General features: G+C 41.9%; 2 protein-coding genes across 3 annotated transcripts in view; one reads left to right on the top strand and one right to left on the bottom strand.

The window, feature by feature from the left end:
• Window positions 1–26,428, top strand: part of LOC108967888 (WD repeat and FYVE domain-containing protein 3) — a 41,858-nt gene that overhangs the window by 8,450 nt on the left and 6,980 nt on the right. The window contains exons 2-19 of one of the 2 annotated variants that reach the window (XM_018931546.1): window positions 12,405–12,972; window positions 13,048–13,293; window positions 15,415–15,769; window positions 15,833–16,019; window positions 16,771–18,114; window positions 18,197–19,203; window positions 19,313–19,467; window positions 19,539–19,963; window positions 20,033–21,243; window positions 21,313–22,541; window positions 22,607–22,995; window positions 23,061–23,319; window positions 23,414–24,127; window positions 24,192–24,341; window positions 25,391–25,609; window positions 25,678–25,957; window positions 26,031–26,161; window positions 26,229–26,332. In XM_018931546.1, coding sequence (XP_018787091.1) covers window positions 12,691–12,972; window positions 13,048–13,293; window positions 15,415–15,769; window positions 15,833–16,019; window positions 16,771–18,114; window positions 18,197–19,203; window positions 19,313–19,467; window positions 19,539–19,963; window positions 20,033–21,243; window positions 21,313–22,541; window positions 22,607–22,995; window positions 23,061–23,319; window positions 23,414–24,127; window positions 24,192–24,341; window positions 25,391–25,609; window positions 25,678–25,957; window positions 26,031–26,161; window positions 26,229–26,332 — 8,687 coding nt within the window. In that variant the 5' untranslated portion in view covers window positions 12,405–12,690. Of the gene's footprint in view, window positions 1–12,404; window positions 12,973–13,047; window positions 13,294–15,414; window positions 15,770–15,832; window positions 16,020–16,770; window positions 18,115–18,196; window positions 19,204–19,312; window positions 19,468–19,538; window positions 19,964–20,032; window positions 21,244–21,312; window positions 22,542–22,606; window positions 22,996–23,060; window positions 23,320–23,413; window positions 24,128–24,191; window positions 24,342–25,390; window positions 25,610–25,677; window positions 25,958–26,030; window positions 26,162–26,228; window positions 26,333–26,428 lie in introns of those variants that run through there. The other variant, XM_018931547.1, reaches the window with a different exon arrangement.
• Window positions 14,691–15,338, bottom strand: LOC108967889. Its single transcript, XM_018931548.1, has one exon. The coding sequence runs from the start codon at window positions 15,330–15,332 to the stop codon at window positions 14,745–14,747; it is 588 nt and encodes a 195-aa protein (XP_018787093.1). The 5' UTR covers window positions 15,333–15,338; the 3' UTR covers window positions 14,691–14,744.

Here is a 26,428-nt window from a genome sequence, read left to right as displayed (position 1 = left end):
AAAATATTAAAAAACTAAAAATTTAAAAAGAAACGATTGTATAAAATATATCCTTTCAAGGTCATTAAGTGTTAGGTTGAGCCATCATTTTCAATTGGAATGAATAATTAAATGAAGGTGGTAATCAAAATACCACAAACGTTAATCTGGAGAACTCGCGTGACATCATTGATAGCAATTTATTGCTTCTCGTCTTTTGTTGTGTCTGATTTACTCAAAAACAAATATATTTATATCTAATACCTAATTCAAATGTTTATTGCTTGAGCTGCCATCCAACGCGTTTTCATTACGCAAACGAGCTGAGATCGGAAAAGTGACAATAGTTCACTCAAAAACATATTTTATTGCACTTTTGATATAAGTATGGATGTAAATAAAAATATATATACTTATGTACATATATCAACCCTACACATTTCATGCCACTTGCCTAAAAAAAAATGAACAAATTAACTTAGTTCGGAGCCATTATGCTGCCACTTTCAATCAAAATGATTGAGCACTACTTAATTGGGTCTGTGACCCAAAGCTGTTAAGATTATATTTCAGCGAACACATTGCGATTATCAATATTTTGTATGTATATAGTATGTACGAGTATAAGTGCATATGTATTTGTATATATGTACCAATAAATATTCTCACTTGCATGTTGATTACTTAACCAAATGAATATGCTAATTTATTTTCGTATTGTGAAATTAGTAAGATCACTCCAAATAGTTAGACTTACCATAGTAAGCAATTCTAGTTAGCTAAGCGCTATAAAGCGCATATCAAATGATCGCTTCAGTTTATATGAGCGAACACATGCGAGTGAATTCACCGTATGATTAGGAAGGAACCCTCTAAGAAAAACGAATTTAACACATTCCATACAAGAACTTGATTTTGATGGGTTAGTTTGTAGGGCAGGATTATCTTATAGTGGTCTGATTTGAATAACTTATTTGGTGATAGTAGTGTGGATGGATAATAGACCAAGCCACATTTCGTAAACATGTCAGGTCAAATAAAAAAGTATTCCTACAAAAATTTGATTTGATAGTTCAGTTTGTATGGTAAATACACGTTCCTGTATCTGAATATATTTTTCGCAAAACACTCGTTATGTTTTGCTCCAAGATCTGCATAGGCTTTAGACCTTATATATCTCCACAGGGAAAAGTGGCCAATCGACCGGCCTGAAACCTGGAATTATCTGCTCACTGAGGTGTTCACTCAATAAATCCGTTGACTGATTCGATGTGTGGGAAGTGGCGCCGTCTTGTTGAAACCAAATGTCGCCGAGATCACGAGCTTCAATTKCAGGCAACAAATAGTCGGTTATCGTGGCGCGATAATAGTCGCCATTGACAGTTATGTTCTCATCGGGTTCACCGGCCCACAAACTACACCAAACCGTTGTTTTCTCTGGATGAAATGGCAGCTCTTGAATCTCTTCAGGTTGCACTTCGTTCCAAATGTGACAGTTTTGCATGTTTACCATTGAACCAGAAATGGTTCACGTCGCTGAACAAAAATAAATTTGGGTCGGATCTTCTTGGCGCTTTTCAGGAGCTCATAGAGCGAAGCGATGCCCCTTGAGAAGATCGAGCGCATTTAGTTTGTGCACAAGCTCTTTTAGAAACATGTATGTAATTTATAGGGTCTCTGACATTAACTTCTCCGTGTTACAAACTTCGTGCAAACTTAATGTACGCTGTTCAAAGTATTAAAATTGGAGATAAGTGAAAATTTCGGAACATTTAAGATATGTTTACAATAGTTTGTTTTTTGCTTTTTTTTTTTTTTTTTTTTGTTTTTAAGATGGTCATCGACGACTGCGATGAACTCTCGTAGTAATCATTCCAGCAGGATTTAAACTGTGATTAAAACTATATAATAGATTTAAAAAGAACAAAATTTTGTTATGATGATAGCAATTTATGTCACAAAGAATACTTAAAAGTGATACAACGAGTTCGAAGGGAGATGAGAACGCGTTACAGATGATAATAATGAACCTATGCAGTCAAGGGCCATACGTATCAAAAATAAAATTTTTGTTGCTTTAAAAATATTGATTGACAATTAGAGACCTGACTGAGAGTGTTGAATATCACATGACTCAGCGCAAACCATTTTGAAGAATGTTTTGAACTGCAACCGTGTCAAGTCTCGGTGCCAAAACTATTCAAATACACCATGTCATACTGTATTGGCTCCTCGCGACTTTTTTTGCCAAAGGCCTCACATATATCATACAGCAACCACCATATTCGCCTAATTTGGCTCTGTTCAACTCCTGGCTATTCAGTGAACTCAAGAGATCATTCGTGGACACCGTTTGGATGCGATTGAGGAGATAAAAACTGAATCGAGGAAGGTTTTGAAAACTATACCGGAAAAAATCTATTACGGCTGTTTTGAGGACAGGAAAAATTCACTTTACTTTTTGAAAATATTTGGTTAGGTTGGTTTAATCTGGTAAGCTAATAAGCCACGCATAGACTAGTTTGGTCCTTTGCGATACCAGATGGAGTTAACTTGCAAAGTCCAAGAGGACTAGTCATCATTTAGAATGCCTGCGCTTTACCGAATTTTCACAAACTCTGCGGCCTCACTGTCGATATCTCATCCAGTGTATAATACTGTGGGGACCCCAGATGCTTACAGCGTGATCACATTAGTATGCTATAGAATTATTCTAGGAACAAAGTACTATATATATTGACACTAGCTTACCTGTTTGTTCGAAACTGTTCGCCTCAACGGGAGTATAGACCGTTTTTGATATCAAAAATACTGCCTAAGTGCGATAGAGATCACACAGCTCAGTCCCTATTTCTAACCTAGCTCAAACTCACAGTATTTACTGAGCAACTAAGCTTCACCATGAGGTGCTAAAGGATTTATTGCTATACAATTTCAATGGAGATTTTTCAGATGTGTTTAGACTGCATTTTGAGAATCGACTGCCCAGGAAATATATCCAGTTGTACTTTGATACGGATTTCAGGAAAATACATAAGTGCATTGCCGTTTTTATTTTTTTAAAAGCGCTAATTGTTGAACGGAATTATGCGGTAGATTTATAGTTTTTTGTACGGCGAATACCCAGTCAATGGAACGATGAGCTGTACGATGTAGACGACGACATTGACATAGTTCAGCGAATTAAGAGACAGCGTCTACACTGGCTCGGTCATGTCGTCCGAATGCATGAACACAATCCAGATCTGAGAATATTCGACGCAGCATCCGCCGGGAGAAGCAAGGGAAAAGGCTGACCTCCACTCCAATGGAAAGCCCAAGTGGAGAACGACCTAGCTACATTTGGAATATCCAATTGCTGCCAAAGAAGAAGAAGATCATTGAACGTTTGTAAAGCTCACTAAACGGAAGATATGTTTTTTTTTTCCTAATTTTTACTCTTCAATAGTTCTCTTGGTAGACTGACGTCGGAAATGATCGACATTTTTCGACACCAGCTTGCAATAGTAAGAATAATTATGGCATAAAATATTAATATATAACAACAAAAAAATAACAAAAATTCATTCGGCATGCCGATTTTCGGTGCACTCGTGCCCGCCTAAACTTATTTGGAATCTCACATGTAGCAACTTCGTTCCGTTTCCTGCAGGGCATATTCGTCATTCATACATACATTTTTTACGCGCTTTATTATTATTCTAGTCAGGCTGGTTTCCACCACGCCAACAACAATAAATAAGTGAGCGAGCGATACTTTTTCATGAACAAACAGCGATTGCTTATTTCAATTCTACTGTTTAGATTCGATTCAACAAGTGCGAGTAAAAATCGCTGTTATTGCTGTGGGTGTTTTGACGCATCCAATTGCGTAGGCGTTACAATTGATTTCAAATAGTTACGTAACATAGTATACACTTATTTATTGGTGTAGGTGTGAATACATAGAAGCTTCCTGATAAGCACTTACATATGTATGTATGTATGTAAATGTGTCATGAACCCACGTTTTCAATTTATTTTGAATTGTTTTTATTTCTCTGTGTTTGTAAGCATGTGCATATATTTACGGTAAATCACAATAGCAACACCTAAAGGTGACTCATCCGATTTCGTTAGCTGTAAATTGGCTTGTGTTAATTTAAATGCTTGGGTACTCCTATTGTACTAAACCGGTTGGTTTTACCGGCGAAATTTAGTTGCATTTGCGTGACTTCGTGTTTTATGAAAAATAAATTATATATCTCTTAGTTTCGAGTTTATCTAACCATATTGCTGCACTGTCAAGGCCAGTTCCGATTTTTTTACAATAAAAACATTTTATAAGTTATTTGGAGGCTGATTAAGATTATAAGACCCCTCAAAACCCCTTGGAAGTATACAAGATTAGGTTAAGGGCTGTTTTTTCCGAAAGAAGTAGCCTTGGTTAAGAACAGAAATCAAGTTCAACTTTACATTTTATAGACATTCGTTTATAACCAGCAGACACAGTGAAATATCTAGAGCTTATCCTGAATAGGAAGCTTTCATGGTAACGGAATACCGAAGATAGATAGAGCACAAAAGACATCGACATTGACAAAAAGTTGAGTCTCTCACCGAAAGTGGTCCCCGGCCTCTACGGTCCTGTTGGTGCTTTATGTGGGCTCTAGAAAAGACTACATTTGCAAGGAAACTCGAGAGCGTTCAACGAGCGGCGCTCAACTGCATATATGATGCACTAAGATCCACTTCAACCATGGCACTTAACGCCAACCTGCACATGTTGCCTTGAACTTATTTACTGTGTGTTCAGGGCTGGTCTTTGTGATACGACTGGAAACTGTAAGATTGATGAGCTTGGCACCCTCTTGTGGTCAACTCTTTAATAGTTGGGCTTCGCGGAAGCTTGGTCAGCGCTGGGACACAATTGGGACATGAGCTGCCGCAAAAGCCTTGTAGCCCAAGAGCGATGTCAAAAGATCTAGATCACTAGATCACTTTGCCCTCAGTAAGGCTGGTCTATCCCTAGTTGTAGGACTTTTAACAGGCCATTGCCTTATTGGGGTCCGCGCAGTAAGGCTGAAAATCCTACCAGACACCATCTATAGAAGCTGAGGTTGAAACAACTCAACACTTCCTTCTAGACTGTTGACCGTTCGGGAGGTCAAAATTTAAACACTTAAGTGCGCATGCCTTTGAACATCGCACCAAGCTGACGGCGGATACAGTATATGACGTTAGAAAGATAAGATTTTGTACTAAAAAAAAACTTCTCAGAGGGACTCGATATTGTTTCAGCGTCAAAAATAGAACCCAGGAAAGAAAAAAACACACGCTATTTTACAGTGTTTCTTCGATAAAGGTAAAAACGATGGATATAGGTCTTGGTCTTGATACTGTAACTGCCAAATATGTTCAATTTTGATTTCGTTGATTACGTTCCGCCAATTTAATGTCAAAGATCAGCACTACTGTTAACGAAATGTGAGTCACTTACGATAAAGTCAAGCGAAAATGGTTTCGGCGCCAACGGTGGCTAAGCAATGATTTACGACCAGGGACCAGGATGATTTGTTGTGAATTTTGGGTAATAGATTGCGTATCATCTTCAATGAGCTGTTTTTTAGTTTAAAACTACATATACTGTCAACAATTAGTCCGTATATGGCAAGTAATAGCTCTGAAGCGCTCAGATTTGACCAATGAGCGATGAATTGTATTATTAAAACGTCAGATCTCACACTTCGTTAGCGGTGTGCGGGAATCACCGGTAGCGTTGTTGAGGTTTATGCATCCATCTCATAATCCGAATCCGGTACCACAGAGATAGTGATTGGCTTGAAGCTATCGTAGCTGGGTTAGGAGGTCCTTAAGCACCCATCTTATAGTCTGAAAACGGCACCAAGTGATTACTGTTTGTTCCAGTCTATGGTGAAAGCTTTGAAAGATCTGGTGCGGTTATGAACAGCGGAGTTCGCAAGTTTGACCTAACGTCGCTCTCAACGTAATGAATACCGATTCGTGGTGAAAATTTCAAACAATAGAATTTACAAATTCATTTTCTTTGTAATACCGTTAGATAACAGTGCTTTCGTTTACTATCATACAAAACTATCTGTGTACATAATCGTGAATAACGAAAAATTAACACAAACAGAGAGTTTCCCACTGCGCTTGGTTGCGCCACTTCCGCTGGCGAAATAGGTAACTTATGTAACAGTACTTACTTATGTCACCAACAATAACAAATTCACTATATAATCAGTATTTGTGGGTACACATAATATGTAAATATAATGAAGCACGTGAATTTTATAAATTCAATTTTCTTGAAAGCAGAAGGAAGACAAACAAAAAACAATGTGACGGCGCTTGGAGCTGCTATAATACCTACTATATGCTAATTCATGCCGTTGGGAATAATTTTAATCAGGTCATTATTTTATGACAATTTTCTGTTATGACATGTACATGCGGTGCCCTATATACTTACATACATATGTACATATATGTATATAGGTACTCGTGTGAACTTTAGGCGACTTGAATTGCATAAAATGATTTTCAACGCGGAGATGCCATGAGAAACCCCTTTATGGGTGGGTGCCCGAAACCTCAACCAAAACAACAGTTCCCTTCGCTTTCCAAGCATACAAAAAAAAACAAAAAAAAAAAAAAAAAANAAAAAAAAAAAAAAAAAACGAGTGTGATATAGAGAGACAGAGAGATTGTATTGTAGAAGAGAGAAAGTGAGAAAGGGAAAGAGAAAAAGTAAATTTTACCAAAGTTTCCATACAAGAACTTGATTTTGATAGGTAACTTTGTATGGGAGCTATATGCTATAGTAATCCGAACTGAACAATTTCTTCAGATATTATATCAATGCCTCAGATAATAATTCATGTCGAATATCGTGAAGATATCTCATCAAATAAAAAAGTTGTACATACAAGAAGTTGATTTTGATCGGTCAATTTGTATGGCAGCTATATGTTACATTAGTCCAATCTGCACAATTTCTTCAAATATTATATAGTTATCTTAAGTAATAATCCAGACCGAATTTCGTTAAGATATATTGCCAAATAAAAAAGTTTTCCATACAAGCACTTGCTTCCGATCGGTCAATTTGTATGACAGTTATATGAAATAGTGATCCGATATCGATTGTTCCAACAAATGAGTAGCTTCTTGGGAAGAAATGAACGTCACTGAAAATTTCAGTGTAATATCTCAAAAACTGTGGTAATAGTTCGTGTTTATACTGGCGTAGTACATGACTACATAGCCTCAGCTCGTCATACTGTACATTCATAAAGTCTCCGACATTTCCTACTGCGTGTTACAAACTTCGAACCAAATTTCATATACCCTGTTGAGGGTATAAAAGAATCAAATCCGCTTAACTCCTCCATCGCAATTATAAGCTTTTGTTTTCTCATCCAAAGTTGGCAGCGCATTGTGCAGACTGACTCAGCGCCTATGCAATCCCGTCTTTGTGGCATAATTAACAAACAATTGTTTTCTTCGCACACAATCGTTTGCAACAGTCATATTGTTTTGTGTACGCCAACGACACCCACTAAGCACGTGTGCGGGTGCAGTGCAATAACAAGCGCTGTGGCTTAAGTAACAGCTGTCGATTAGTGGGGCAGTAGTAGAGTTAATTGCAGAAAAATAATGAAGAGGAAGCATAAAGCTGGCCGGTATGCCGTTATATTGAGTAAGCGAAGCGGTGCGGGAAGGCATCTATTTCCCAGTCTGTGGAACGTATTTGTGGAGTTGGAGTTTTGGTTGGCTGAAATTTAGAAGTGCTAGAATTTGCACTATCTATTCTAACTTCATGCTCTGCTGCGCTTCTTCAACGGTATATATAGATGGGTAGTTGCTTTTGAAATTCAAAAAGTTGTTTTTTTTACTTTTTTTCCAAAGTATGTGAGAAAAATTTTACCGAAATGAGTAAACCGATCCTATACAAGATGTACTACAGTGTCATCTTCTTCAACTTCTAGACACTCATTACATAGTCATTGTATAGTATCCACCGCGGTCTGGTATGTCACTCCTTCTAGTTCTGTCATTCTTTTTAAAATTTAATAGTCCGCATGTGTGACTCTTATTTCATTCATAACCCGTTTCGACCGTGACACGATCTTGGTGAAAACGTGAAATTATCTGCTCACAGCAGTGTTCTCGAAATAAATCCATTGATTGATGCGATGTGTGGGAAGTGACGACGTCTTGTTGAAACCTTCAATTTCAGGCATCAAATCAACATGATGGTGACGGCATAATTTTTAAGAAAGTATGGACCGATGATTCCACTGGCTGACAAACAACACCAAACTCTTGTTTTTTATGGTTAGAATGACAGCTCTTGAATCTCGAATGCGAAAATTTTGCTTGTCTAATGGGCATCATCACTGAACAAAATTTGGCTCGAAGACGTCGGAACTTCTGGGAACTTTTCAAGAGCCCACAGAGCGAAGCGACGCGGTTTGGGAAGGTCGAGCGGCTTCACTTCTTGTACAAGCTCTATTTCGTAAGCTTTCAATTTAAGATCTCGACGTAAAATGCGACAAGTCGTTCCACGTCAGACCGAGTTGCTTTGAATGGCGCTGAATCGACTCTTTACGGTCTTCGTGTACAATTTCGGCTGCTATGTTTTCTTCACTGCCTGCTGGATGTATGCTGAGTCTCAAGATGCGTAATGGTGTTGCGAAAAGAAAGCCTTCCTCAGTCCCAGACACCTTTTTCTGAATGTTGTCCTGGAGATCGGCTACAGGATCAACCATATGCTTTACCCCTGCAATCTAATTTTTTTTTAAAATTAATCACTTCAATTATCGGTGATCAAAGTAGTACATGAATGTCTGTAAAATTATTTTTTGTTCTTAGCTTATCCAAGTCTTAAAGTTTTTCTAACATGCAAGTGGTTCTAAACTCTTTAGCCTTCTTTTTGTTCAATAAGGTCAAGTATATTTTTAGACTATATTAATATGGTGATCTTTGTACTTTGATTGTGAGAAAACTAACTCGATTTATAACGCAGCTTTTCTACCAAGTCCAACAGCTTGCCATAACCACAATTACTGTGTAGAAAAACATACAATTTATTGGAACTTTGTGCAGCGAATGCAGTGCACACATTGAGAGTAATTAATTTAGACTTAATCAAGTTACACATGAGACCATTTTTCATACACACACACATTCAACATATACATATGTACATATTTATTTGAAATAGGTTTAACTAGTGATTGTATACAGACATAGCACACATATACAGATGTGGCTATGAGAGCCGCCTTGGCTTAAATCAATTTACTCGCTCACGTCACGGGCACGCAAACAACGCAGACGTCATGTCACAGCGTAATTTAGTCGCCGTTTCAGGGGTAATGCATATGTTTGTCGTCTGGAAAATTAACATATTAAAGTCATTACATGCAGTCAGGCTTGTGATAAGATTACTCAGCATGAGTAAAACTAGTAGTTGGTGGCTTTAACGCCTGCAGGCTTGAAGTTGATTATGTTATTATGTAAGCACAGCGCTAGACTAGCAAGCCAGAGGTATTATATAACGATATCCGAGTGAACAATGACACTTCGGTGCTGGTACGGACCGTTCCTAATACCCAGCACACCTTGCGATTCCTCAATTGGATTTAAATGTTCTTTGATTAACAAAGAAGGAGTAATACTAAAACCCGTCGGTTTAGAAAATTGAGTTCCGTTGTAGAGTCTGTCTTCTATGATTGTCTAGGGGCATTCCCGTTCCCTCTTATAAGACATAAATTTTTCGGCGAACATACCTGATATCTAGAACCAGTTTTTGTAACTTATACAAATTCTCATTAGATCTGTTTGGAAACTCTATTTTTGTAAAATTCAAGAATTTTGTTTGTGTCTGATGTGAAAAAGCTACCTAAAACACCATTGAACCAGAACAACCAGTTTTAAAAGGATAAAATCAGCCCGAACTCTACTAATGTAGGAGAAGGGGTAATTAAGTCGAGCGATTTATGAGACTTTTGTATTACTAACGTCCGCATCTGATACTCAGAAAACCTTCAGATTCCTCAATTGGTGTTAAAAGTTCTTTGATAAGCTATTACAAAGGCCGGTCTTTGCTTCTGGATTTCGACGTTCTGCATTAAAAGATTCCAAAATTTAGATTACCTCTGGCTTCAGGAATAAAATTGAGTTCCGTGGTTAAAGACTGCTTCTCTGCTAGACTGGCGACCTACTGTCTTCTCACAAGGGTTATAAAATTCACATTGGAAGCAACTTTTTTTACCTTATAAAAATATTGTTCAGGATAATAGTATTATATTTGCATTACATTAGCCCACGAGATTATATGGAGTGTCGTTATATAGTCCTTGAGGAGTGGTCAACTTTAGGATACCTGGGATGCCGCAAATATCAACAGTAGGGTTATTCAAAAAAAAAAAATTTTTTTTGTTTTTCGTTTGGTACTTTGAAACATAGGTTCCTAGACACCTCGAAGGAAGCCTCTCCAAGAATGAAATATATATATGGCTCCCCTATAAGCTAAGTCGGAATATCGGATTTGATTTTTACGAGAAGAAACGGAAACCCAATTCACTTTAAGCTCACGCCAGTATATCCTTTCCACAGCCAAACGAGTAAAAAGCGGTTCTCGAAGCGGATAGGCCCGTTTTACTTCGACTTGCGATCTTCCAACATCGGCGGACGTTTTTCTTCGGCACGCAGCTCAACTCGATCAAGTTCTTTTCGTTTGTATAACTTCCAGTGGTATCCGACCAGGGAGCTCATTATTTTTGGCAAAGAACAACTCATCAAGATTTAGACTGTTCCTACTGCCAAATAACCTCAAACCTGAAGTTTTACACTCACATTACTCGGCTTTTTAGAATATATTTAGAAGGGATAATGATTTTCCAGAGTTTTAATGACATAACTTCATTAGAAATTCCATACTTTGACGAAACAGGAACTTCAGAAAGAAAGAAAATGGTTTTCGAAACTGAAAACTTAGGCCACAAGTGAAAAGACAATTTTGATATGCATGACATTGACAAGAAACACTTGTCCAACATTGCATGGAGTCTTGCACAAACTGCCGGTTTTGAAAACTCCAGAGCACCTGACTCTAGATGACTCAGCAATTTGGAGAAGCAGGTTCAAAATCCCTTGGAGCCATCTAAATGGACATGGATCACCTCCATCGCGGTCATCAGGCTCTGGAAGTGTTTTGAGTGCTGTACCTTTGTGACCACATGTGATATAGCAGAGGGCATAATAGACCATAAGTCGCAATGCAAAGCCTAAATTATTTTCTATCTTTCTATTTATAATCCTATGTTCAAATGAAGTTATGCTTAACGGAAAGCTACATATATTCATTCCTGTTTCTAAGGGTTCTACTATGAAATAATCGCGGTAGGAACCCTCGCTATCATTTGTGTGATCTTAAGGCTTTTTTATGACATGGGCATTCAATTAAGGAATGAAGCCGAGCCAATCTTGTAGCAGATTCACGGTAGAATTTACGAAATTTCTGGATGCTTTTCGAGAGAGAACGAAAATATTATCACTCTAACATACTTCTTCTTCTTCTTTGGTACTACAAGCGTGGGCCAGTCTGAGTTGAGAGCACAAAACTTCAACTTTTGCCTCTCTTCCAGAAGGGGACTAAGGTCTTTCTTACATACTTATCCTTCTTTGGCACTACAACCGTAGGACGGTTCGAGCCGAGAACACTAAACGTCTCCAGTTACCTCTATCTTCTACGAGGTCATTGTACATCCCAAGTGTGGACATGTAGATTCCTATGCACTTGATTCTTTCAATGAATACGTTGGCGCCCCTTCCTTCGTTCTCGGGCCACAGGTATTCATTCAAATCATTCTTCTTTATCTCCTTTGTTTTCGCTTTGAGCATAATGTTTTTTGAAAAAGACCAAATCTCATCTCATTATTTGGAAATCAATATCATTTTCCGTGAACTCGCTTGGCTTCTCGGGCTGGTGACTTTGCAACGTACGCGGCTCGCCGCAAGAGTATTATCTTGGTATTTCGCCTGCTTTTTGATTTTATTCGCGATAATAAATATTGACAGAGCTATGAGGGAAAAATACCATACATATGTACATAAGAGTTGGTAGTATATAATTTGCTTTTATTTTTATTGCTTTAGTTTTGTATGTACACTCACATTTAACTTTAATCCGCTGGGAGTGAGTCCTGCGGTTTGTATGAAAAGCACGAATGTAGAGTTCGTGGAGTGTAGACTTATGCTTGCAGCTAAATCGATTCAATTATTATTTGTTTAAGGGAAAATATGGGTGACTAAGTGCTTGCAAAAGCCACGAAATATATTTTAAACTAGTAAACGCGCCAGTGCTATATCCTTTTTACAACAACACATATGCTATTTCTTCTCTTTCTCAGATTACATTTGGTGTCCGCAAGCGAACTAAAACCAAACAATCAATAAACATTAATATCAACGAAAGGTTTCATTCCACAACCGAAGGTGCTCCCGCACACACACGACACACGAATCCAGAAAACTTCCACGCACGGGAGCAAAATCGACCGCAAAGACGTTGTGGTGTGAACGGTGGCTGCGGTTGCTCCGCACACGGAGTTGAAGCCACAGAAGAACACCACAAAATCCACACACACGCACACACGTGTCCGACGAACTGACAATCCGACCGTTAAAGCGTCAATCATGAACGTGATGCGTAAGTTACGTGGCAATAACAGTGCCACGGGTGGGTTACCCACAGCTGGTGCGACAGGTGCCACCGCTAATGGAAATATAACGGGCAGCAGCAACGCAGGCGGTGGTGCACGTGTCGGCGATGAGATAACCGCCGCCACAGATGCCCGCATACAAATCAGTTTACACACACTAAAGCAGCTCTTCAATGAGTACACACATCCAAAGGAGGCGCTCAGCGAACACGAACGGGACATGAAGCTGTATCAGATGCTGCCGTTATTTTGCAAGGTACCACGACGCGTGTCTAAACGTTATTTTTAGCCAAACTAACTGAATACAATTTCCTTCTTTCATTCTTCACAGGTCTTCAGCACATGCCCGGCCGCGGATATGAGCGAAAAGTTTTGGGATGTGGTGGCCTTTTGTCAGCAAGTTTCACGTCTGATGGTCAGCGAGATACGGAAGCGTGCGTCCAATCAGAGCACTGAGGCGGCGTCAATAGCGATTGTTAAGTTTTTGGAAATCGAAACGACCGAGGAGACGAGCAGCGGCTGGATGTTGCTGTCCACATTGAATTTGTTGGCCAATGGCGATGTGTCATTGATACAGGTAATACGCGTTGGTAGCACAACTTATTATTTTGAAATCTATAGCAATTTTGAACTACTTGGGCATTGAAGATCAGTTTTATACCTCTAAAATTGGTAATGAGGCTGAAAGGCAAGGAACGGAAAAGTTCGTTGATATTCATGTGACAACTATGAAATTATCAGTATATTCGATTCAGTACCACACATTTCCAGAGACCGGAAAGACTCAAAACCGCCAAAAATTTAATCTCCAAATACAAAAAAAAAAATCAATGTAAAAAAATTTCCTAACTCAAAAAGGTATTCTAAAGGAATAAAGACCGAGACCGAGCTTTGTGATCTTATCGTCTTCTGAGAGAAGTAAATTTTTCGTCTTAGAAGACCGTTTCGAAGCGTTCCAGTTCGTACAGATTTGGGAGCAACGGAAGGCTCTATTTGTTCGAATAGCTCTTTCCGAAGGGATTACTATGAAACTTTCGCAGCAGAAATCCTCATATGTCTAAGATTAAGCGCTTTTGTGACACGGGTCGTTTTAACGAATTGATTGGATCCTTTCCGGAAGAAGACTAAAGACTTGTCTCTAGCATACTTCTTCTTCTTAAACCGAGAACACAATCCTTTTTCCAGAAAAGAACTAAAGGTTAGTCTATCTTACAACCTTTTTTTCCTTTAGCACTACAACCGTGGTTCGGTTCGAGCCGTGAAAACAAAACGTCTCCTACGAGATCATGTCAATTGTAAATCCTAAGTAAAGACAAACCCATTACACTTAGTTCTTTTAAAGAATGCGTTGATGCTCTTTCGTCCGTTGTCCGCCCACAGGTCTCCATTCGAAAGAACTTTTCACCGGAGCATCATCTTTCATGTGTACGACACGGACTAACCGGCGCATTCGTTGAATTTCATGCTATATCCAAGTTGCCGCAGAGTTCATACAGTACGCGATTTCATCTACTTCGATATTCATTACGCGGAAGGCTCCAAAGACCCCGCAGAGAAAATTTCACTCGAATCCGCCAAGAATTTTCTCATCTCGATTGGTTATCGTTCATCTTTTCTTTGCCTACCGATCCCAAAATAGCATCTATTTTGCTTGAGTTATTCTGAGCTCGATCTTCAGGCTTAGAGTAGGTGAAATTAATGCTGATACACAAAGTCCTTTATTTTTTCAAATTCTTAGCTGCCAACAGTAACGTATTTCCGAAGTTACAATGATTCTTTGTGTCTGGTCTCTAGGTACTTTGTCGCTCGCTCACCTCAAGATCAACCTCTTTCGCTTCTTTTCCTAGGCTAGGAAAGATTGCGCTGGCGGCTCTCTTACATTGAATTTCACATAAAAATAAACAGAATTCTCACAATGGGCATTTATTGGTCAATTGGAGGACTATACAACAACAATAATATTGTCCTCAGATTAAAAGCATTGAATTTTCCGGCAACTTTAAAGCTTTTCAAGTTCAAAAACGTCAATCATGGCTTCGTGGCTAATTTTTGGAACCACTTGTAGCGCAACAGCTTCTTATGAACCCATTTGCCGAACACAAACATCTCAATATGCGTTCGAAAACGTTGCACCGATTCGTCATCTTCGGTCTCCTGATCACTGGAGACCCCGCTACGCAACACACGCTTCAAGCGTATGAAACCAGCATCGTAAGCGTATGTCGCATGCAACATATACATGCCACCCGTGGCGAGTGCGGCAATACTTTGCGCCTTACAATAGAAAAAATAGTGATGCCTCGGCTCCTCTGTATCGGTGAGAAATATTAAATGAAAGTCTTGCTCCGCATGATACATTGACAGCAGCGAGGCGGCGAAATGCATTACAGCAGCCACTGTTGTGGTTATGGCTTCGATGGCAGGCGTGCGACCATGCCCACACAAGTTGTTGAGTATGCCGAAGGCTGCGTACAACGTAAAGCTGGCGAATGTGCCGCAGTAGAAGAGATTGTGCGGCAGCGGTTCGGTGCGCAGAAAGCCGAGCACGTGAAACGTGAGGCACGCAAGGCCCAGCAGCACTTCAAGCAGCTTGAAGAAACACCAGATCTCTTGCATTTCTTGTTATTTACTTCCAGCGCCTTTTTAGTTTTTATGACAATTATTTAATTTATCTACTTTTTTGTTGTCTAATACACAGGTGATGACAGCAGCCGCCGTGCCGTCTACGCTCGTCAAATGTCTGTATTTGTTCTTCGATCTGCCCGTTGTGGAGGACGATCCACCGCCGGGCATTGGCGAATCGGCAAGCGACTTTAATGCCTTCGAGCGTCGCACGCTGCTACAGAAGGTCTTCGTACAGTTGCTGGTTAAGCTCTGCTCGTATCCGTATCCGGCTGAGGAGTTGGCGCGCATGGACGATCTGACGCTGCTCTTCTCGGCCATCACGTCGCCGTGTCCGACGCATAATATTGTTTGGCGTAAAAACGCAGCGGAAATATTGACGACCATCTCGCGACATGGCCTGACCGATGCCGTTGTTAGTTATATACATTGTAAGCAGTCCTAGTTGCTGTTGTTGTATTTCGTTATTTAACAGTTTTCATTCTTCCTTTCAGCCAAAGGTTGCATGGCGCTGTGCGTGGATAATATGCAACGTTTAAGCTTCGGCAATCCGCTGGAGATTGTCGAAATGTTTGTTACCGTTTTTTGCTTCCTAAAGGATTCTAGTCAAGTATCACAAATATTATTGGACGATTTCAAAGCCTCACAGGGCTATCTTTTTCTCAGCGATTTTTTGCTCAAGTGAGTTTAAAGCTATTTTTGATTGTGATTTTTCTAAATAAGGTGACCCCGAAAGCATTCGTACCTTAAAACCCTGATTTCCTAGGTCCATCGTTTGATGAGTTCTATCATCGATCGGTTCTTAAGACAGTCGCTTCTGCAGTACAGGAATGTATGCAGGCTTATAAATGTGATTCAAGAAACTTTTCTCCTTAAGACAGTCTCGGTTTTAAGCTTATAAAGTTGTTCCAAGAAACTTTTCTCCCTACAAACTCTGATTTCCTTGGTCCATCGTTCGACATGCTTCATTGTTGCATCATTTTCATGGAAGTCGTCTCTGCGTTGCATTTCTTCCTTAAAATTCTTGTTTTCTTTGCTCATCCAAGATTATAAAGATGATCCAAGAAGCTTTTCTCCTCAAACATCCTTACTTTCATGGTCCATTGGTCGATGAGACCTATTATCGATCTGTTCTTAAAATAGTGTTTCTTCGTGACCAGAATAGATCTCAAAAGTTTTCCTTCTAAAATACACTTTTTTCCTTGGTCCATCGTGCGATGAGACCTTTTATCGGTCCGTCCGTGGGCAGTCATATTTACCTAATCGGAATATATCCAGTCTCCAGATTCTGTTTTTAAAATTTTTTAATTTGAGTTCAGCGGTTTGTTGCCACAACCCTCTAAACCCCATAGTAAATGGACCTGAGATCTTCCTTTAATAAATAATGTAATATTCACTAACCACTCTCTCTCTCTCTCTCTCTCTTATTTAGATTCGACACTACGCGTACCCATTCCGTTGAAGTGCAGGCAGCCATACGCAATCTCGTTCTCATGATCTCCTCGCTTTGCATGTGCGGCTTCAATGAGCTACGTCCGCCACAAGTGCAGAATACACTCTTCAAAATGCAGAACTTTCAAATGCCACAGGCGAGCTCACGTGAGACCTGCGTACGCAACATCTACGCTTTCCAAGTGCTGCAAACGGTCTTCCTGAAGTCCACCTCGCCAGCACTTTGCTGCACCATACTCGACGCCATATCGCGTGTCTATCACTCGGAGAACGCCAATTATTTCATACTCGATTCGGAGAATACGCTCAGTCAGTTCACAGAGCGCATACACCTCAAGGGTCCACAGATACAGGAGAAATTCTTCGATTTGCTCGAGTTCATTGTGTTCCAATTGAATTTTGTACCATGCAAAGAGTTGATAAGTCTCTCACTGCTGCTGAAGAACAATCATTCGACTAGCTGTAGCATACTGTGCTTGAAGACGCTACTCAATATACTACGACACAATGTGGTCTTCAAGGAGGTCTATCTGGAGGTCGGCATACTAGAGGTGTTTGTCACGTGCTTGAATCGTTATGCCGATCACGTGCGTAAGATAACAAAATGCGATGAGAGCGTCGTTGTTGTGCCGACGGTGGATGATCTAGAGGATCTCACCGATACGCTGGGCAAACATGTGCTCGAAGCGCTCACCATACTGCTGAGCGGTAATAATAATAACGCGAATGTGTTTCGTGAATGTGGCGGCGCCAAATGCACACACGATTTGGTGAAATACAAACACTGTCGTCCGCAAGCGTTGGGCATCATACGTGAGCTGATACTGTCGGCGGGCGGTGATGATGACATGCTCTTCATACTCTCCGTCATGCATGCGGTGCCACCATATCAGGTGGAGTTCAAAATACAAATACTCAACATGCTGCTCGGTTGCTTGAAGGACTCGCATCGCACGCGCACTGTCTTCCGCAAGGTTGGCGGTTTCGTGTATCTCACCAGCGTTTTCGTCTCGCTCGATGGCAAATTGTGCGACGAGCCGTTGGCGAATGTAGAGCCAGACGCGCAACTGATTACGCAGGATGATCTGATATTATTGCTGCAAATCGTTTGTCAGACGTTGGCGACGGCGATGCGTTTTGAGCCGGCGAATGCGAAATTCTTTCATCAAGAGATTTGCACTGCCTCGCTGTGTGACACGCTGCGGCTGTTGGGCTGTTTCGGCAGCGCCACTGAGCTACATGACTTCAAGGGCGAGTTCAAGAATGACAACGCCATGCAGAAGTACTTTCACGAGGTCTTCGCTGGTGACATATTGAGTGTTAGGTGAGTGCTTTCGTAACTAAACTGCTTTGCTCGAAGAAAACTATATTTAAACTGTTTCTATCTCTCTATGTCTTACGAACAGCTTCAACTCGGACATACCGCGCTCCTTGTCTTACGTCTGCGTGGTTTACCGTCTATTGTACAGCATTGCGCTGGACAATTTTGAAACACCAAATTTGGCCGGCGTCATAACGCTTTTCAGCGACACACAAACGCGTTCGCCCAGCAAAGAGTTGCCGCTAGCGCATCCAAATCAATTGAATCTGACACAGCCCACACCAGAGCCGCGCATTGTGCATCCCGGCGTTGTGCTCTGCATGCTGCAGCTACTACCAAGCATCGAGCATGAAACTGGCGGCATATTAGCGCTGAATCTACAAGTGTATCTCAGCGAGATCATAAAATCTTTGGTACGCAATGAACGCAATCAACAAATCATGTGCGACTATGGACTCGCCGAGCACTTGTTGAAGATTGCGCGCAATGCGCTCTCGGAGGAAGCTAATCCGTTGCACGTGTCCATGCAGTACGTATTGGAGCGCTTGGCTGCGCAGGCTTTGCAGCCCACAGAGCTGCGGGAGTTTCTGCGGCTTGGCGAACCGCTATCTTGCGCCGACATTGACTTACGCACACCCTATCGCATGGGCGGTCCCGTACCGCTGACGCGTATCAAGACGCTGGTTTCAATGACAACACCGCGTGATTTTCGCGCGCACGGTTCGAGCACGTTGCCGCCCTTCGTGGAGATGGATATGTCTGCGGAGGGTTTCGGCTGTTTGTATTTGCCGTCGTTGGCGCCACAGGCTACCGCCACCACTGGGGGTACTATCGACGCCAATACTATTGGTGGTATTGGCGCAGGCGATCGCATATTTCCACCACAAACGGGACTCTCATACTCTACCTGGTTTTGTGTGGAGAAGTTTTCGGATCCCAAAACAGATCCACATTGCGTGCGTCTGCTGACGCTGGTGCGCACCATACACAATCCGCGCGAAGAGAACTTGGTCTGTCTGTCCATATTGCTGTCGGCGCGTGATAAAGCTATTGTAGTATCTACGCAAGAAACGCTTGTGACGCCAAGCAAAAGTAAGTGTTGTCGAAGTGTGGTTAGGCGTGTAGTTCCTTCTCACAAAGAAATTAAGTTAAGTTTTTTGAACTTATCCGCTGAAATTCATCATCTTTGTATCTCTTTCAGGCCTTGGCGACTGGGAACCCGAAGGTTCAGATGACGGCAGCGCACGCATTTGGTGTCCCGATTTGCTGCACGAGGGCCAATGGCATAATCTGGTGGTAGTGCTCAATCGCGCTGTTTTGAAGAACTCAAGTCTTTCACTTTATTTAGACGGCACAGTAGGTCCATCTTCACATATCTTCTAATAACCAAAAATAACTTAATTTGCTTTTTCCAACTCTATACTCAGCCCATGCATACACAGAAGCTGCATTATATTTCACAAAATCCCGGCGCTGGCTCCGTCAATCTCGCCGTGGCCAGTCAAGTCTACGGCTACATCGGCACCCCGCCAATTTGGCGCCGCTATTCACGTCTCTGTTGGAAGCAGGGCGTCTGTCACTTGCTGGAAGACGTGCTCACACAACAGACCGTGCACACCATCTACAATCTGGGACCGCATTATATGGGTTCACTGCAAGCGCCACAGCTGGGTAAGCAAAGCGAGCCGCTGCCACCTTTAGTGCCGGAAGATCGTGTGCTCTTAGGACTGAATGCGAAGGCGGTGTCACAGCTCACGCTAGTAAAGATACGCAAGGTTTATAGTCGCGTTGATAATAAGTCCATCGCAAAGGTGTTGGGCATGAATTCGCATGAGAACGCCACGCCGATCAGGTAAAGCACACGCGGTTTTACTTTATAAGCCCATTATTCACTTTTTTTTCTTACTATTCTCCTCTTTAGAATTCTACACAATTCCGCCGGTCACTTGGCAGGCGCGGGACGCTCACTCGGCGGCGTAGTTGTTGGCTATTTGGGCGTGCGCGTCTTCAGTCCACATCCCGTCTCCGCCATGATCGACACTGTCGGCGGCTGCAATGTTTTGCTGGGTATTATCGCCATGGCGCAGGATGTGGAATCGCTATACGCCGGCGTGAAGGCGCTTACCTGTGTGGTGCGTAGTAATCGCGCGGCGCAAATCGAAATGGATCGTAAACGTTGTTATCAAACATTGGGCATGTTCTTCAAGAAGAAGAAGAATCTACTCAACTCACACATACTACATTTGACATTTGGACTCGTCGGCACCGTGAGTAGCGGTCAAGACATGTCGGCCATACCGAATATTACCGCATTCCAGGATCTACTCTGCGACTTGGAAATTTGGCATAATGCGCCAAATGGTTTGCTGCGCTCACTGCTGGAACATCTGCTTGAACTCGCTATCGAATCGAATGAGAAAAAACAGAACGTTAAGATTATGGGTAATTTGCAGTTGCTTAATAAGCTGCTCCACATCATTATCGACATACAGGATCACTCGACGCGCGAAATACTCTTCAATCTGATTGAGACGCTGCTCGGCGGTCAACCGCGTCACAGCGATCTCTTGCTCTTCGGCCAGTACATTGCCGCTAAGCTACCGAAAGCCGAGCAAGTCGAGAAAGCACTCATATTGCCGAGCATGCGCGTCACAGCGGCTATTAACGGTAATGCTGCTGGTGGTGTGAGCGAGCATGAACTCATGGCGCAGAATATTTATCTGCGCAATCGTTGCCTCTCGCTGCTGCATGGTTTGCTCTTCACGCCACGCAACACGGTGAACTATATCATCTGCGATGATATCTCCAAGACGCTGGGCATGGATTGGCTGCTGCTCTTCATGCAGCCGCATGTACACTTCACTACCGTTACAATTGCGGTGCGCATACTGGTAGTCGTCTGCGCCAATGAGAATTTCATGGTGCGTTTTCGCGACTCCACACACAATGGCGGCTACTTGCGCTTCACGGAAATGGTGTCGCAGAAGAAAATGTTGGCGCTGGGTGCGCCACAGTTGAATACGGGCACGCAGAGCAGCGGTGGTTCGGTGATTGTGACCACCGCCAATGTTATACAGCATCTGCCGACACAGATTGCCGGCGAAGTGCGCACAACGGCGCTGAGCATACCAGGTGAGTGGCTTATATGATTATATTATGCAACAAAATTTTATTAAACACTTTATTATGAACTCTCTTCAGGCTATCAAATGCTCGAATGGCTGCTCACGCATCATCTGGACGTGCCCGAACTATATTTCCTCATTACCGCCTTGATTATGGGTCAGCCGGTGAAAATGATGGCCAGCGAGCATACAAAATTCGACTTGGATCGCGTGCGTCACTTCCTGTGGGGCACACCGCCCTCCTCGAATGCGCCGCTGCCAAAAATGAACGTTTGCCCTGAAGCCGTGTGCGTGCTACTCGGCATGGTGCGCGCTATTGTGCACGCTACAGAGTGCGCCAAGTGGCTCAATAGCCATCCCGAGACAATAATACAGTTGCTCTTCAATTTATATCAGAATGTCACCGATTTTATGCCGGTCATGATGTCTGGCGATGTCATTACCTCATTGGTTGCGGTGCTATTCCCCAACTCGAAGGACACTGGCAATGATTCCGAACCGAATAGCGGTAATTCAACACCCACCGACAACGGCACGGGCGCTTACTTGCTGCACGCGCATAGCATAAGCAGCACGCCGGCGCATAAGCTGACGCAGCACCCGGTGCGTAAATGTATCATCGATTTTCTGCGCGTGATTGTGGTCGATTCGTTGAGCTTGAATATGCATGGCAAGACAACGCCCGTCATCGATCTGGTGTTCGACGCTTCACCCGAAACCGCGGAAATGACGTTGCAAGTTGAGTATCAGACAGAGATTATAACCGCTTTGATGCAGCATCTGCTCGCCGCAGATGTGTTGGTGGGCGAACAAGCCGCACTGTCAATTGTGCCGTTGCTGCAGAGTCATACGCAACATATAGCGCCCAATGTATTCTACTTTACGGCGCGCGTGGTGGATAAAATGTGGCAAGGCTGCCTAACACGTAACCCACATGACATTTTCGACTTTGTCATCAAGTTGATAGCGCAGGCGAAACGTCGCTCCTCCTCCTTGACAATCGAGCAGCTGCATCACTCACTCAATCGCACCATACTTTACTTGCTGTCCCGCCCCACAGAGTCCATAACGGAGCAGATGAGTGTGTTGGAGGCTTTACATAACATTATCACGCATCGCTTGCTCATTTTTGGCGCCGGCAATCACGAGCTGGAGTTCATCGGTTGCCTCACCTATTGCCTGTTGCAATTAACATCGGATATGAAGATTATTTTGGAACCGGCGACCAGCCGTAATACCACATGGCACGTAAATCCACAAACCGACACCGTCGAACCAAAGGATGAGGATCTCAATCAACTGCAGGTGAGCTTATCATATACATTTTTAAAATATCTATAAACTAAAAGCTGTCATTCATTGCCACTCAGGGGCGCAATTTGATTGTGGGCGCCGCTTTTCGCGTCTGGGAGGAACTGTATGTTTGCAAAAAGCCCGCCATTGAGGAGGTCTTCAAAGTTACGCTTACCCCACCGCCACCCAATTCCAAAGCGCCCGATTTGCAGAGCACACGCGAGCAGGTTATGGAGCTAGCCTCCAAACTCTGGTTCAATTATGTCGATGCTGAGCGTAAGGCCACATACCGCATACCCTGGGAGATACACAATCAGATACAGTCGAAAATACAGAAAGTTACCGGTGGCTTAACGCGCCTGGCGAGCCGTACGAAAGTCAAAAAGGACGAGCTCGTGCGCACCAAATCGACAATGAGCAAAGAGAATGCCTTCGATTGCACAAGCATACACGTGCAATTGATTAAGTAAGTAGTTGGTATGGAGATAGTTGTAGCGTACTAAAAAATATTTTCCTTCCTCTGGGTACCAGGGACCTTTGGGAGTTGCGCTGCAAGCAGTACATACAAATGCAACAGCATACGCAACGTTACGTCTATCAAGATTGGACACAATCGGAGACGGAGTTGACACGCGAACGCGGCCTATGGGGTCCGGAGGGTAGTTCCTCGCTGGATAAATGGATATTGGATACGACAGAAGGACCGCATCGCATGCGCAAGAAGACAATGCGCAATGAGCTCTTTTATTTGCATTATCCCTACAGACCAGAAATCGATTTGCCAGATAATGTAAGTGTAACGGCATTGACTGATCGTACAATACAATAATTAATTACGCTTTCTTTCGTTCATTCTCTCTCTCTCTCTATCGCTCTCTTAACAGCGTCAATTAAAATACAAAGTTGCCACCAGTTTGGATAGTAAAATCTACTACACCCACTGTCAGCAACCGCCTCGCATACTCTGTGAAACCGAATCACTACAACAACAACACTCAATACAACAACAATACTCAGTGGAAGCAAATAATGCGAAGCATGCACATGCTGCCCAGCATCAAAACTCCGAGACACATACGAGCGGTGGCACACCACCACCGCCACACTCACCCACAGAGGCCGCCGCGAAAAGCTTACAAAATCCACAAGAATCCATAGACACGGGCGTACCCGAAGAGGATGAGGAAGAGGAGGACACCTCCATGTTGTCCGACAATGAAACATTCCTGCGGCTGCTGGAGGAGCAGGAGAAAATCTCATTTATGTTTCGTTGTGCGCGCATACAGGGTTTGGACACCTTCGAGGGTTTGCTGTTGTTCGGCAAGGAGCACTGCTATATAGTCGATGGTTTCACATTGTTAAAGAATCGCGAAATACGCGACATTGATACATTGCCACCCGGTGCTTATGAGCCGATCATACCGAACTCGGGTGGCCCGACGCGCACGCAGAAGGCGCGTCAATGTTCGAAATTTGCTTATGAGGAGATACGGGAAGTGCATAAGCGTCGCTATTTATTGCAGCCAATTGCTTTGGAGGTCTTCTCGGAGGATGGACGCAATTATTTGTTGAGCTTTCCACGTAAAGTGCGGAATAAGGTGCGTGGAAGGAGGTTGTAGCGTGCACTCCTATAAATAAAACTAATTTTATTTTTCGGAACAGGTCTATCAACGCTTCATGGCGCAAGCCACAGCGATTAACGATAATGCACAGTTGTCGGTGGCGGGTCAAAAGCGCACCGCAAGCGTAGAGCAGACATCGGGCATTTTCAGTAGTCTCATTGGCGAGACGTCGGTCACGCAACGTTGGGTGGTAAGTGTAATGGCGGCTTAGGCAGGGGGTCGAAGGCTTTGGAAGCAGTTTAGATGTGGAATTAAGAATTTAGTTTAGTGCAGATCTCATAAACAAGCTTATCCATTTAAATTTTCACTATCGTGGATGGGCTATTGAGAAATTGTTATCGATAAGATAATTAGAACATTTAATAAGTTATCGATATATATATGTACATATACATAGGTATAGTGAGTTTTTTATCGGGTACAGAATTAAAATTTTTTTAAGTTGTCGATATTTTAATCGATAATATGTGTATGTGTGTATGGAAATAAATATATTATATATATCACCAATTATAAGCTTTTCAAAATAAATTACCCTTATAACTAGTTATCGATACACTTTTATCGAAAAGCGATAATTAATTGCGTTAAATATGTATTATTTCGAAAAGTTATCGATTTTTCTAAATTCTTTTAAGAATTGGTAAAAATATCGATTATTAAAAATCATTTCAAAGTTTTAAGAATTTATCGAAAAATCGATAAATGATCGATTAGAATATACGTATGTGTATAAATAACTGTAGTACTAAACTATCACCAATGGTTTATTTTGAAAACCGATACACATAATAACTAATTATCGATAAGCTTTTATCGATTTAGATATACTTACTGCGGAAAAGTGTAGACTCGAATTTTTCTAAATGCTTTTGAAAATTAGTAAAAATATCGATTATTAACAATACTTTAGAGTTTAAAGAAATTATCGTAAAATAAAATTTTTCTAAATTACTTTCCACACATTTTTTGATAGCAAAAAAAGTATTGTAGTTGTTGCCCTTAAGAAAAAGCATGAGCTGCTACCGTTATTTATTCCGCAAATTATCGATATTTGCGATAAATAATCGAATATACAAATATTACATACACACAATTAAGAAAATTGCCACTTTTGATATTATTTGCTTACCAATAATTAATAAATTATTTCGATAAATTTTCATATAATTCTTTCGATAATTTTTAATATCGATTAATTCAGTACCCCCAATAACCCCTTAAACTTTTATTCTCTAGCGCGGCGAAATTTCCAACTTCCAATACTTAATGCATTTGAATACGCTGGCTGGCCGCTCCTACAATGATCTCATGCAATATCCAGTCTTCCCATGGATAGTCGCTGACTATGAATCGGAAGAATTGGATTTTTCGAATCCGAAGACATTCCGTGACTTCTCTAAGCCGATGGGCGCACAATCGGAAGAGCGTCTCGAGCAGTTTCAGAAGCGTTTTAAGGTAACGAATAAATTATTCCATACAATTTTTGTGTTCACTACTTTTTGCCATTTTCTTACCACCATAAGGAGTGGGACGATCCGCACGGTGAGACGCCACCCTATCATTATGGCACCCACTACAGTTCCGCCATGATTGTTTGCTCATATTTGGTGCGATTGGAACCATTTACACAGCACTTCTTGCGTTTGCAAGGCGGCCACTTCGACTTGGCCGATCGCATGTTTCATAGCATACGAGAGGCATGGCTGTCCGCTTCCAAATTCAATATGGCCGATGTGAAAGAGTTAATACCGGAATTTTTCTACCTACCGGAGTTTTTGAGTAATGGCAATAACTTTGATTTGGGTAAGTAGTGGATTTAGAAAATATGGTGGACATGTCTTTCGAGCCCCACTAATTGGTTTGCTTTAAAAAATAGGTACAAAGCAAAACGGTGAGACGTTGAATCATGTCATACTACCACCTTGGGCCAAACAGGATCCACGCGAGTTTATACGCGTGCATCGGAGAGCCTTAGAGTGCGATTATGTCAGTCAGAACCTGCATTTGGTGAGTGTCACGCAACGCAAATAGGCTTGAAAGAGCGATGTTTATAATTTTTTCTTACCACTTTCAGTGGATCGACTTGATATTTGGTTGTAAGCAGCAGGGGCCTGCCGCCGTGGAGGCTGTGAATGTTTTTCATCATCTCTTTTACGAGGGCAATGTGGATATTTATAAGTAAGTCCAATTTTTTCTGCCGAAAATATTTTTTTTTTCTACCGAAAATTTTTTTTTGTACCGAAAAGTTATTTTTTGTACCGAAAACATTTTTTT

This window comes from Bactrocera latifrons, unplaced genomic scaffold, assembly GCF_001853355.1.
Source record: "Bactrocera latifrons isolate USDA-ARS-PBARC rearing strain unplaced genomic scaffold, ASM185335v1 scaffold_2, whole genome shotgun sequence".
NCBI lineage: Eukaryota > Metazoa > Arthropoda > Insecta > Diptera > Tephritidae > Bactrocera > Bactrocera latifrons.
This window is presented reverse-complemented; position numbering and strand designations above follow the sequence as displayed.